This window comes from Harpia harpyja, chromosome 4 (assembly GCF_026419915.1).
Source record: "Harpia harpyja isolate bHarHar1 chromosome 4, bHarHar1 primary haplotype, whole genome shotgun sequence".
NCBI lineage: Eukaryota > Metazoa > Chordata > Aves > Accipitriformes > Accipitridae > Harpia > Harpia harpyja.
The window spans coordinates 52,243,328-52,257,851 of record NC_068943.1 but is presented as its reverse complement, the minus strand read 5'-3'; the positions used below and the strand labels follow the sequence as shown (position 1 = coordinate 52,257,851).

At 35.6% G+C, this 14,524-nt stretch overlaps 1 protein-coding gene across 13 annotated transcripts in view; it reads left to right on the top strand.

Moving 5' to 3' along the window:
- USP34 (ubiquitin specific peptidase 34) overlaps positions 1-14,524 on the top strand; it is a 139,722-nt gene that overhangs the window by 116,435 nt on the left and 8,763 nt on the right. For 12 of the 13 annotated variants that reach the window (XM_052784027.1, XM_052784025.1, XM_052784033.1 and 9 more), the window contains 13 exons: positions 942-1,110; positions 1,195-1,269; positions 1,823-1,974; positions 2,388-2,436; positions 2,542-2,646; positions 2,770-2,814; positions 4,234-4,338; positions 6,804-6,951; positions 7,965-8,599; positions 10,068-10,225; positions 11,499-11,577; positions 13,759-13,885; positions 14,234-14,341. In XM_052784027.1, the coding sequence (XP_052639987.1) occupies positions 942-1,110; positions 1,195-1,269; positions 1,823-1,974; positions 2,388-2,436; positions 2,542-2,646; positions 2,770-2,814; positions 4,234-4,338; positions 6,804-6,951; positions 7,965-8,599; positions 10,068-10,225; positions 11,499-11,577; positions 13,759-13,885; positions 14,234-14,341 (1,955 nt within the window). The remainder of the gene's footprint in view (positions 1-941; positions 1,111-1,194; positions 1,270-1,822; positions 1,975-2,387; positions 2,437-2,541; positions 2,647-2,769; positions 2,815-4,233; positions 4,339-6,803; positions 6,952-7,964; positions 8,600-10,067; positions 10,226-11,498; positions 11,578-13,758; positions 13,886-14,233; positions 14,342-14,524) is intronic. The other variant, XM_052784026.1, reaches the window with a different exon arrangement.

Here is a 14,524-nt window from a genome sequence, read left to right as displayed (position 1 = left end):
TCTCACTACTTACACATGAGAATCCGATTGCAAATTCAGAGGCATATAGGTGCAAATTTTGATTTGTGCCTCCGATGAAAGAGGCTGGAGATGAGAGTCTCATTCTGTGTCATATAGCTAAATCACAGTTTTTGTCAAAAAGTAGGAAAAAACCTATTGGATTCTATTTTGTACTGCTAATTCTCAAGAAAACTGTCACTTTGTCTCCAATTATGAAATATTTCTTCTTTTTGATAGATAATGAGAAAAAGAAGAAAGTGTTTTTTCTTTCATCTCTTGGGTTAAGCTTGTGATCCTGACAATAACTTTTTTCTAGACCAAAAATGACAGAGTTTGTAATAACTATACTGCCATAACAAAATTCAGGATGTGAAGATACAGTTTTCATGGCAAAAAATAGAATTTAGTTTTCTCTGTAAGCCTTACTTTAAAAGACTCTGTCATTTGTTTTGTTCAGTGATAAGATCCAACTTTCAGTAGATGAATAAGGTTGAAAGTGCATGTTTTCTGCCCTGTCAGCATCTTGTATATGTGTTTAGCAGACTGCCTTGCCTTAGTTCCACAGTACAATTAGCTATAACAGCATTCTTTCTTGAAACTCAGGAAATGTGACGTGCAAACCGAGAAGATGATTTTAAATAGCAGATCCCCTAATACTGTTTTTCTAAGAATTCTTTTCCTGACTAGAATCATTGATTCAAAATACTAGTTTTATTAACCTTTCAACATTTTGAGTGATAGATGCTACCTTACATTAAGCCATGTTGTCATCTAGGCTATACTTGGCATAAGAGAAAGTGTTAGAGATCGGAGTATGATAGTAGGACAGAGTAGAAAACTGGAAGTTTTTCGGAATTTTTTTTTTCTTTTTTGACTGGCTCAAGATGATTTTATGCTCCATGTGTTGTGTTGAAGTATCTAAATTGGATTTTTGCTTTCAGTTCGGATGACATAGATGGTCCTGTGGAAGACATTGGCAGCCGCTCTTGTGTGACGCGCTTTGTGAAGACGCTCTTGTCAATTATGGAGCATGGTGTTAAGCCTCACAGTAAACATCTCACGGAGTACTTTGCCTTTCTTTACGAATTTGCCAAAATGGGAGAAGAGGAAGTAAGTATAGCCTTGTAGTTTTGGGAATTAGGTATGCATATGCATGTATGTGTTTTCAAATAATTCAATATCTACGTATTTCAGAGCCAGTTCTTGCTTTCACTGCAAGCCATATCTACAATGGTCCATTTCTACATGGGAACTAAAGGACCTGAAAATGTAAGTTTGAATGTCTTGTATAACAAGAACTCGTCTTTCATATTTTACATGTGATCATTAGTGCTGTGTCTCTTGAACCATCTTTCAGCTGTTAAATTAAAATTGCTTCACTCATACAATTTTTTTCAATGTTTAAGTGAATATAATAATTTAAAAAGATGCTGAATTGGCTATGCTATAAACCAGTGTTTTCTGTTTAGTGTAGAAGCAATTAAGTTGCCCTCATCATGCTATTAATGTTAACGATTGCTTACTTCTATTGTACAACTTAAGCTTTTAAAGGTACTTGGGTTTTTTTATGAAATAGACCACCATATCAGGCTATGTAGTGACTTCAACCAACTTTTGCATTTGTAAATACAATTTAGCTTATGCAAAATGAACGCTTCAGCATGAAAAATCAAGCGATTAGGTATTTACCTGTTTTGATTCGTGCAAGTTTATTAAGTTGTTTTGAATAAAAGAGAGGACAGAATATGTGCAAAACCATGTACAGGCTCTTTGAAATTAAGGCTTAAAATGTCCACACTGAAGTTACCTTTTTTTCCTTCAGCCACAGGTTGAAGTACTTTCTGAGGAAGAAGGGGAGGAGGAGGAGGAAGAGGAAGATATACTTTCTTTAGCAGAAGAAAAATACAGGCCTGCTGCACTTGAAAAGATGATTGCCCTGATTGCTCTTCTAGTTGAACAGTCTCGCTCAGAAAGGCAAGAGCGTCTGAAAACCCAAAGTAAATTCTAATCTAAGCTTGTTCAGAAAGGAATTAGGCATTTTATCGATGCGGCGGGTGGGTGGGCTTTTTCAACAGCATAAATGAGCTTGTATATGGGCCCATTCTATTTTTAACCATTGGAGAGAGAAATGTTTTGTCATTGTTGACCAAACAAAAGACTCAGGCTAAATCCTTGAACACATTCAGTTGCCCACATTTGGATTTCTTTTTTTATTCGGTCTGAGTAGAAAATATTTACTATTTTTGTTCAATTTTATCTCAATACTTTTATTTTCTTCTGTGTATTGTGATACAGAAGAATATAAACTAACACTCGGTCCTGTATTTCTGCTTAACCTTACTTAATAATCTCTGAAGTAAAATGATAAAGGGTTTTTTGTATTTTAGGCATTTGACTTTGTCACAAAACGACATGGCAGCATTAACAGGAGGAAAGGTAATTAATTTAAATATGACTGTATGAGCCTCAAAAAAAATGCACATATGTATGTGTACATATGTAATTGTAGACAATGTACTAGTATCTTATTATTTCTTTCAGGGTTTTCCTTTTTTGTTTCAACATATCCGTGATGGTATCAACATCAGGCAAACTTGCAATCTCATTTTCAGTTTGTGTCGGTACAATAATCGACTTGCAGAACATGTAAGTATCAGAAACTACAGCTATTTGTTGAAAATCTTATCTAAGAAGTGTAATGGGGTGATTTTTATTATTTTAACTGAATAAGCACAAGTCTAAGTGAGTTTTGTTTGTTTTGTTTTTAAGATTGTGTCCATGCTTTTCACATCTATAGCAAAGTTGACTCCTGAGGTATGTAAACATACTACCTGTATATTAAATAATTTGTATTAATATTTTTCTGTTTTAAATTACTTAAATAATCCTTTACTAATCAAAAATCTTCCATGGAAGATGATCCATGGAAGTTTTTGTGACATTCGATGAAGTCTAACTGCACTGTATATTAAGTTTTCTAAAGCAGAAATCTGGTATGCGGTTTAAGATGAAAGTTTTATTCAAAGCCAAATAACATATTTCTAGATTCTCCACCTATGTGAATAAAAAAAAAATTGGTAACAATAAAATGTGTATGCTAGAATAAGTGGAGATACGTAATTATCGTCTGGTGGTTCAAGTTTTGGGGCACTATTTTGCAGTTCTGTGCATGCAAACACATTTCTCAGAATAAATTCCTGCCCTGGTAATAACAAAAATACTGAGAGTTCCAAATGGATTCCACATGGAAAATATATACAGAGTGCAGAAGTGTATGCTCACACAAGGACATTCTTGTATACTGCTGTCAGAAAAGAAAAAATAATCAGGAAAAATTGAGGGCATGTCTAGCAGAGGAGGCATGATCATGGTTGGAAAAGAAGCGCATACTACATCATTCTCATGACAGCTTTGCTTTGTGTGATAGAATGGGCACTATCAGATGACAGTCTACTTCCCTCCTGTCACGCTAGCATTTGCTACATTTTTATGCTTTTTTTGCTTTGCACATACACACAGGCACCAGAGACATTTTTGGTGAGGTGCAAAATATATATTAATAGTAGTAACCACTTTATTGAAGCGTTGTTAAAAGCTGGGTGGCTCTTAGAAAACTTTAAAAAAAATAAAAATTCATATTAGATCCAACATGTTACAGTAGAAATGGTGGTCATTTCAGAGGAAGACAGTATGAAAATAGTGATGAGTGTAAACCCTCAAAACGTGATTCTTTTGGATGAACTTTTCACGATCCATGTTACGTGTTATGCAAATACATAAAAATAATAGCTTCTCTGAGATAGTGAAATCTTCTATCTATGTAAAACAGGATAAATTGGTGAATTCAAGACTGTACAGCTTGGTTGCCCAACTTTTTGTTCAGAATAGTGTCTGTGTCAGAGAACGTGTACTGTTATTTCCTCGTAACTTCAGATTTCTAGTAGACTGATCCTGCCTAGTATGATCATGTTGCCTTGCACTAGCTATATAAGAAGTGGCTTAATTCTACTGTATCCACATGTGGATACAGTACTATTGAGATATATATGTATGTGTGTGGATTATTTACAGATATAATAATAAGGGTTTAAAAGTAATATAAATTTTCATGTCAAAAGTTCATAGAAATATATTTTTATGCAAATGTTTGGGGTTTTTTTTAAAGTCTCTGAAAAAATTAGTGGATGAAATGAAATGGATCAAAATGGATATTTTTATTTTTATGCATTACAGGCAGCCAATCCTTTTTTCAAATTGCTGACCATGCTGATGGAATTTGCTGGTGGACCTCCAGGAATGCCACCCTTTGCTTCTTACATTCTGCAGAGGATATGGGAGGTACAACATGTAAAAGAAAACAGAAGCTAAATTGTCTTTCTCTTGTTCATTCTTTTATGTCTATGAAAGGGTTTTACATGTAATTGTCATCCTTGCTGCATCAGTTCATGATTTTTTTATGACCATTTCTTTTCCAAATAAACAGCAACAGCTAATAGACATTTAGAAGTTCTGCTTGAACTTTTAATGTTATTTGAACAGCATTCTGGTTAACTGGTATTTCAGTTTAATTTTTAGTTTAATGAGAAATTACTTGATTCATAATAAGGGTCTAGAATGCTTCTTCTAGGCAAATTCCACTTATTTTTCTCAGTTAGCCTTTTGCAAGGACTAAAATGTTTCAAGACCCGTCGTTCGTTAGGGTTTTTTTGTCCATTATGTACTGGTTCTTTGAATAGTCGTTTGACATTTTTTTGTTCTCTGTAAAATACTCATTAACATTTTTAACCCATAATATAGTGCTAAATTCAAGCTAGTGGATAATTGCTGTGGTGCAGGACCATTCTTGCTTGCATTTCTAAAGCAATAAAGAGACTTTTTAACCAAGTTGGCACAGGGATAAATTCCTTTACCTGAGCAATAGATTAGGAATTAAAGCTTTCACTATAACTGCTCTTTGAGTTCCTAGTGTGATTTACTATCTTTATTACTGCCTAAGAATGGTGTGTACAGCCTGAGGACTGCTGAGGACAAGCTGTTGAATGTGCATTCCCTCTAATACTCTTTAAAAAGCAGGGCTGGGGTTTGTAGAAGATTATTACTGTGCAGAATTGTGACCTCTGGTAAAACACAAACCTGTCTTACCCACTGAAGCACTGTGGGATAGAATATGGATTGCTGTTCAAAAGTATTTTACTCCTGGTTAGGAGCAGTTATAGGATAGGAACCACTAGGTAATCTGGGAAAGCGTATACCAAGTCTGATCTGAATATGAATTAGCTGTAACTGCTGTACCTCCAGTAAAGAGAGTTCAAACAGTGGATCTCAAGGTCAAAAATTACATCTAGCTGCTTTCTGTATACGGGGACGTTGTAGGTTATGAATTTCTCTCAGCAATAAGGAAACCTTTCCAAGAGAATTTTTGTAATTAAACTTCCTACGATGACATGCAAGTTGTGGCGTGAAGTAAGTACCTGTGCTTTGTGCTTCAGTCAGCCACACAGTTTAGGTATGTAATTTGTTAAGCAATCCTCTTTTTTATTTCCCTCCTTATTCTTACTACACAAACTGAACCTACAGGGGAAGCAAGTTGGTGACAGGTTTCTGTTGGAAAGTCAAGCTTTTAGCAGTCAAAGACGTCGGTTCAGTCCCTGGTGTTGCCAGCATCAGTATCCTTACCTTGTTGACACAGCCCTAGAGATATAAATTGTGTAGGCAGGGATGAAAGGCCCAGTAGTTAATGCACAGACAGACAGATTTAGGGTGTAGAACCTACTTTTGCAGCCACTCCAGTTTCTACAAGTCATTAAAAAGTGATCGAGCTATGAAGACAATGAACAATGATAGTCTTTTTCTTGGAGATACCCTCCAGCTATTACAAAGGAAATTTGACAGATCAATTTGTCATTTCTAAAAAAAGGGAGGAGATTGTTCTTAATATGTTTATTTTTAAATTGAGATTAAAATTTTATAAGTAGAGTTTTGGTCGTCAGCTGCTCATATTCTTCAGGTGGTTTAGAGTAGTTGGGAACAACTTCAGCAATCCAGCAAATGGTTTCTTAGATAGGTAAGAGTTCCTTTTTCCTTGTCTGGGCACCTGGGCCTGAAGGTAAAAAGAAAACAGTTTTTAAAAACTAGCAAATGACCAAACTACTTTTATTGGCCTAATGTCAACAAATTTTCAACTACACAGAACCAGAAAGGCACAGGAAGCTATGTTTTCTCCTTATTATCTGCAAGGCTTTGATAACTGTACAACAGCACTCCATAGGCTTTTCATTACCTTTGAAAAGCACTAGATGAATTTCTTCCTTGAAATTGCATATTCATAAAAACCATAATAGTTACCCTCAGCATGAAGCTATATGAACATACTTGCATGCCATTTATGTTCTTTTGATGTAACTTGGCTAAAAATACTGATTCGGTGTTAAGGTTTTGTTAGCTATTAAAAAAAAAAGATTTATTTGTTTATAAAGATCAGATTGTTCAGTTTCCTAAGTGCTTAACATTTCAATTCTTAAATATCTCAAAATATGCAGAAAGGCTATGTAGAGTAACTTCTTGGACATAGATTGAACTTCCAGAAGCTCTGCACGAGATTCAGAAGCACAAACCAGTGAAACTTAATAAGGGTTTTCTTTGTCTGCCAGACCATCTCAGTCTTGCAGGTGTTTTGATAGTCCGAAGTGATTTTGAAAAAATATTTTGAAAGTCTTAGTAGTTATTTCTAGGGTTTTTTAATACCATCAGTACATATTGCCAAGGTGAATGTATTCTTTTTAATTTTTCCCCTTTTCTTTCAGGTCATTGAATACAACCCATCTCAGTGCCTGGATTGGCTGGCTGTGCAAACACCTCGAAATAAACTAGCTCACAGCTGGGTGCTGCAAAATATGGAAAACTGGGTTGAACGTTTTCTTCTGGCACACAACTATCCTAGAGTGAGAACTTGTAAGTTAATTTAAATTGAAGAGAATTATTCTTCTGTTGTAGCAAGTTATTATGTATGGGGTATTTCTGTCACAAGTGAAATACATGCTCTTGTGCTTGCCTTTTCCTTTTCCAATTGTTTTAGAATTGCTGTATTTTAAAATACTAGTACAACTGTGGTGCCTCATGAAGACATGCTACTGGTTTTGATGAAAACTGTTTTGATTTCATAACTCGAATGATACGTTAGTAGGTTCTTCATCTTATGTGGGTAATCTACTAGATTCAGGAAAACCCAAAGAAGAAAAAGAGCTAATCCAAGAGGTTCTCCATAGTGTCCATCACATAGTTGTAGTGTAGGTAGGAGTAGACCATGTTCTTCTTTCACCCCTCACAGAGTATTCTTCAGTTGAGTCCTTTGAACTTGTGGATCAAGGAGAAGCAGCCTGTGTTTCTCCCCATCTCTAGGGTGTCCTGGTTCTGTTTTTTTCTGCCAGGAATCACACTGTCAGATTGCCAGATCGCGTTTTCAGCCTTTCCTGTGTCTAAAGTTTTTTATAAAGGAGATTCCACAGTAACAGGCCACACTGAACTTTAATACATTTTCTGTGGTTGAGGGAGATGTGGAAACTGGCGGTACAGCTTTGCAACAGACTCCAGTTGTAAACATCTCTGAAGAGGTAATGACTTGTTGATCAAGCAGTGGACAGTTTAGTCACAGAAAACGTCTGGGTTTGTATTTTTGTGATGGGATGCATTGTGTTAGAAGAGTTAGAACCAAGCAGCAGGCAGGAATATAGTGTAGAGAGGGCTGAAAGCAAATCTCAACACCACTTTTAACATGCTTTGTGCTAGACTTACCACTCTGATATTTATTTTTTTTTCATCTCTAGTGTGAATATAGTAATACCAGATTCTGTAAAATGCTTTGAAATCTGTAAATGGAATATACACTGTAATTTAACTTCTGTTTAAATGGCTGTTAAGCATGTATGTAATTTTCAGAGGTGTAACAAATTTGTTTTTATTTGAAGCTGCAGCCTATCTCTTGGTGTCGCTTATTCCGAGCAATTCCTTTCGTCAGATGTTCCGATCGACCCGCTCTTTGCACATCCCTACACGCGATCTGCCTCTCAGTCCAGATACTACAGTAGTTCTTCATCAAGTCTACAATGTGCTTCTTGGCCTTCTTTCAAGAGCTAAGCTATATGTTGATGCTGCTGTTCATGGCACTACAAAACTTGTGCCCTACTTCAGTTTCATGACATACTGTTTGATCTCAAAAACTGAGAAACTCATGTTTTCTACTTACTTCATGGACTTATGGAACCTTTTCCAGCCTAAACTTTCTGAGCCGGCTATAGCCACCAACCACAACAAACAGGCTTTGCTGTCTTTTTGGTATAATGTGTGTGTTGACTGTCCAGAGAACGTACGCCTTATTGTACAGAATCCCGTGGTGACGAAGAACATTGCCTTCAATTACATCCTCGCAGACCATGACGATCAGGATGTGGTGCTCTTTAACCGTGGGATGCTGCCTGCCTACTATGGCATCCTGCGCCTCTGCTGTGAGCAGTCCCCTGCGTTCACGAGGCAGTTGGCTTCTCACCAGAATATCCAGTGGGCCTTTAAGAATCTCACGCCACATGCCAGTCAGTACCCAGGAGTAAGTAGATTGATAACAAAGAGTACCGTTTCATTGTTAGTATTTCCTCTCTTACTGAATGTCTCTTTTAACGAAAAAGATGAAAAGACTTACTTAATGTATCCACTGGTGAAAGAATTATATTTTGATTTCCTGGTATAAGTAATTAATAATGTATTTAGATCCGATTACTATACTTTGTGGGGTGATTGTTTTGGATTTTCTTCTTTGCTGTGTAGCAGTTGCAGAGCAGATGTGTTTTTTCTGGAAGCAGACACTGGTGTTTCCACTGTTCTTCAATATTCTGTACGCCAGTCTAGTTGTAAGAAACAAGGAATAGCCTTTAATGGTGGTCTCAAGAAAGTGTGTTGCATTCTAACACACCAAGTTGGAGGAATTCCCAGTGAGTTTCTTTGCTTTCAGTTTCTGGAATAGGGCCAAGATTTAGCCTGTTGCATTCAAATGGAGGATGGCCTCGTGTTCACCTTGGGAACACTTGTGTACCTTTTGCAAAACACTGGTACACTGGGAGTTGCACTGGCTCTACAACATAATGACTCCTGCAGTAGAGAGTGGATACTAGTTAAAATAGTCCATGTGTAACAGTGAAAAAACAGGCTTACAAAGTTTTTAAGAGGCAAAGTATGCATTTTTGCATGATTACTCTGTGAATGTTGCTTTGAGGTCCTTCATAGGTGTAAGAGGACAGAAAGAATACAAAGATTTTTCTTCACTATGTAGAGGAGGAGGATGCATGGAATCTTCTATGTTGAACTTCTGTTCTAGTTCAGCTCGCAGAGTAAATTTATAGTCTGACAGTCCTGGGGGGAGTATTCCTGCTGCTTTCATTGTTTGCATCTCTCCTCGGAAGTCTCGGTTTGTCTTGCAAGGGACTTTTAGTTACTCCACTATGTTTAGTGTTTCCCCTGCATGTGGGACTTCAGCAAGTTTTAGCATAAGCAGCTTTCTGAATTCTGTTACTTGGAATATAGTATTATCAGCAGAGAATGCACACACCCATGCAGCATGTAGATGACTCCCTACATTCCTTAAGGAAAGCCAGGAAGTTTGGAGTATATATATGTGTGTCTGTGTGTGTATGTGGCAATGAGCTGTGCTGTTAGGAAGCATCAAAACATCCATTTAAGGTTCAGAAAGGTTATCAAATATCTGTGTCCTAATCCACACTTTCAGCAAAGGCTGAAAGCAAACTACATTCAAGATAGATAAGAAATATCCACAATTTCTATGTCAGAAGTTTAGTTTTTAAGAACGGTTTAGTTTTAATTATTTAAGGTTAAAATGTTGTCTGCTGATTTTGTAATTTTGTTGTAATGCTTAAAAATGTATTCCCATCTAAATTTGCTTACGTATGTTTGTTCTATGTGTTACTTACTAGAAGTAATACACAATAAGTAATGCACAATAAGATATAAAGCATAACATACTGAGAGATATTACTCTAACCTAATGTTTTTGTGTGTTTTAGGCAGTAGAAGAGCTGTTTAACCTCATGCAACTGTTTGTAGCTCAGAGACCAGACATGAGAGAGGAGGAGATAGAAGACATAAAGCAATTTAAGAAAACAACCATAAGCTGTTACCTGCGCTGCTTGGACGGACGGTCTTGTTGGACTACTTTAATAAGGTACGTTAGTAGTGAAGTTGTAGTGTAATAATCTAATCCTATTTGAATAAGAACTATATTTTACCGGATGTGAACTACAATAAAAGTTAGTGTTATTATTCTTACATTCTTTTTGGAAAAGTTTTGGGGCTACTTTTATTCAGAAGTAAGAAACAGAAAGTTAGTTATAACTTTTCTTTTTTTTTTTTTTTTTCCAAAATCCATTCTTTGTGAATATAATTTATTTTAGAATGTTTCATCAGCTGAAAATTCAGAAGCTAAGCAAATATTTTACAATAAACAGGTGTAAACCAAGATGTTAGGGTTCAAAAAGAAACACTGTGACAAAATTGCATCAGTAGAGCCCTTGCAAAAAAGCTAAAGCCAAATCAATCAATGTTCTAATTCAGCATTTAAGCTGAAATTCCATTCTCAGCCTACCATGATTAGTCCAGATGGGCAAAGCAGTAATTTCAGCTGCTGTTGTTGACATTTGTTATTTTGGGGCAGAAATGGTTTTTTTAGAAATTGTGCCTGGGGGACAGAGCTTTATTGTATCTTCAAATAGTTTTTCATTTCTAGTCTTAGTAGTACATCTGAAACTGTCACTTGGGTATTTTCAGTACAACTATAAATTGCCTGTGTATGTAGGTCAGGTGTTGGGGTTTTAAATGCAACTGTTGATGCATTGAAACACTCCTGTGAAAAGGAAAAATGGCCTGTGTTACCTAAAGGGATTACGTACAGTCATCTGTCATAGAGTGCAATCAGATTTTCCCAAACGCTCTGGAAGAGTTGTTATGTTGAGAGGATCCATTCATTAGCATAATCCTTTATTTTCTGTTCTGCTGTAAGCATAAAATACTCTGATAGAAATGTTTTTATACGTTTAAAAGTCCAAATGTATGCTTAACTGAACCTATCTAAATATATCATTTCACAGGCATAAACTTCTGTCTTTTGAAGTACATTATTTTCCTCAGTTTTTAGCATTTTTGGAGACATTATTTGGGAAATAATTCTGTAAGGGCTGTTCATAAATTACTTTTGATAACATGAAGTTGACATAAAGACAGTTGACATCAGAGGCTTTTTTTTAATGAAAACGTGGGGGGGAATGAAGAGAATAACTATGTTCTTTTGGGGTTTCTTTGTTCTGTGATTATTTTTGAAAATACAGTATGAGCATAACAATTTTAAGCATTTGTATGAATTATGAAAAGGTGGTTTGTATGAATTATGAAAAGATGGCATGTAATTTTCAGTGTTCTCAACGTTTGGATTTTTTTCCTAGTGCCTTCAGAATATTATTAGAATCTGATGAAGACAGACTTCTTGTTGTGTTTAACAGAGGATTGATTCTGATGACTGAGGTAAATACTTTGTTATTTAATTAAAATAAACATCTCGCTTTCTTATCAAGTCATCCCTTCCTTCCTGACGATGTGTTTGCTTTAAATTGTTTTAGTATGGTATCATGTGAAATATGTTGGTTAAGTACTGGCATACATGTTAAAACCTTAAAATCTTAAGGGTCATAAGAAGGACAAAAAAAGATTTACCGGACTTTTTTTGTATGTCTAAACACTAATGTAGGAGGTTAAGTGAGTAAATTTGAGGCAATATAAATCTTAATATAGCATGAAGATAACAGGTTAGTTGATACCAGTGATTTGGTAGGATAGCTATAAAAGGATGTAGCTTAAATAGGAAAGATGAGCAAGAAATAAAAAGGTGTTGTGTCATCTCGTATATCAAGGGTAGATACAATGGCTCTGAGGTTCATAATAGTAAAGTAGGTCTACTGAAGAAGTTGCAACTACTAAGAGATGTCATGAGTAGTAAGAAATCAGTCTTGGTTTTCTTCACATAGGTACTTCCCCTGTCGTCTTTAGTAAGATTTCTTTAGTAGTAAAAAGAAGATCAGGAAAATGTTTGCCAGCTTCTCAAGAGAGAGGGAAACCCTTCAACAGATTATATTGAGAGGAGTGAGTTTATGCTTTTTTGGTGTCATTCTCTTCATTACAGATCAACTGGGAGTGAATGGCTGAGCACAGTCACACAGTTATTACTAGTTAAGAAGTCTTAAGGCAACAGGTTAAAATACAGAAATAAAGGATACTCAGATGCAGTTGTGATTAATATTTCTGAACACTTCTCTGAGGCACTTCTAAGGCAATTCTCCCTATCTTTCCTATCTACTTTGCTTTTGTTTGCAAGGAGTGGTCTAAGAACACACAAATTACATTTCTTTCCAATGAAACTAAACCTAAAATGCATTTCTGGAGCACATATAGTATATTCCAGTTGTAAATGGATATTACTTGAAATTACCAAGCCTTACATCTTCACTTGGTCACTGGAAGTGTTCTGCGTGGTGAAAAATAGCGCATCAAGGAGTTGTCATATCCAGAAAAGTTTTCCACTTAGCTGGGTTGGCCACATATCTTCTGTCTTCACTACAATATAATGCTTTATAGGGAATGAGATTACTGTTTCTTTATCTTTAAAATATCCCAGCAGATTAAATATCTTTTCTTACATCTTGTGCTAGAATTTTTGCAGTTCGGAAATGAGTTGCTGTTCCTTTCCAATATTTCTATAAATCACGGATGCCCAGAAGGTATTTTAGTTATAAAAGGAGAAGTAATTCATCTGATGTACAATCATATAGCATATGTCCTTAAGCAGCATTTTGAAAAATGACTAGTATCTGTATTAATCTTATGCTTTCTTCTCCAAATTCACATACCCATGTCTGTCCTTACGCATCCCTAATGCCACTTTGTATGTTGGCACAGAAAGATTGGGATTACAGGTATACAAAAATACCGTGTCTCAAATTATGCTTTGCTTATTGGGTTTTAGATAAATGTGTGAAAACTTTGTAATTACTTTGAGCCACTAATGCAAAGCTTTTACCTTGAAAACAAATCAAGGCTGCTTTTAAATGTCTGTCTCTATAAGCTGTATTGGATGTGCTCACAAAAATGCTCATTTCTTGAGTTGAGATGGGTGATAGCTACTTGTAGAGGGGTTATTGTTACAATAAATTTTACAAATTCAGTTTTCTTCTGGCATGCACATGATAAAAATTTAATACTCTAGTTTTTGGATTAGGCAAGAAGAACAAAAATCAGCCTTTTGGCCAAAGGCAAGTTTCAGTTTAGGCCCCCAGACAAGACTACCTGTTGTTCATTGTTAACAGAACTAGGTGTCCAGGTCAACAATTCCATTTGGTTGTTACAGAAGATACCTGGTTGTTCGTTTGTTCTCTCTCTTTCCTTCTCTCTTTCTGTCCCTTCCTCCCTGCCCCACTCTTAATTTTCTTTTCTTTTCTTTTTTTTTTTTAAGAATCTTTTAGTAAATACACTAATTTTGTATACAGATTTATTCTTTTTAAATGTTGTTATCTGTGAGTAATTTTGTGATTGCATCTAGCACCGTATATTTTGATACATCTTGTTTGAGCATAAAATAAAATAAAAGTGGTACCTGTAGGATAGAGATAGAAATGACAAGAAGTATGTTAATTTGGCATTTTTTCTTTGTAGTCCTTTAACACATTGCACATGATGTACCACGAGGCCACAGCTTGCCATGTGACTGGAGACCTGGTAGAACTTCTGTCTATTTTCCTTTCGGTTCTTAAGTCAACACGTCCATATCTCCAAAGAAAAGGTTTGATTGTAACTCTTCAAAGGATTATGCCTGTTGTCTGTTAATTAATTTTCATGACCCAAAACCTAGTATTTTATCTTGTTGATTATCTGTGTTTAAAAACTTCCCATACAGTAGGAGATATGATTATTAACAGTTACTAAATTGTAATTGATTAAATTACTTATTGACATAATATGAAACTAGATTAAGTAAATTTAATAGCAGTAGACCAGTGAGACTTAACAGATTTCTAGATTGATTAAAATCATGCTAGAGGAAGAAGAGATTCTTAGCAGTAAAATTCTATGATTTAATGAGCTTTTGAGAAATCAACTAAACAGATCTCTATGGTTTTTGCATTTGCAGATGTGAAGCAAGCTCTCATTCAGTGGCAGGAGCGAATTGAATTTGCCCATAAGCTCTTAACTCTGCTAAATTCCTATAGTCCTCCAGAACTTAGAAACGCTTGTATTGGTAAGTCATAATAGTGTAACTACAGTCAGGAAGGACCTGTTCTTTGCAGTTACCTGCTTTGAAATTTAAATTCAGTTTTTGCAAGTGCAAATGCTTACTAGATAACTCTGTAGATTGGGATTGTTAATATTGTCAATACATCAATATTACCATTGTTCCTATTCTAAATAATTCTGGTTTTGT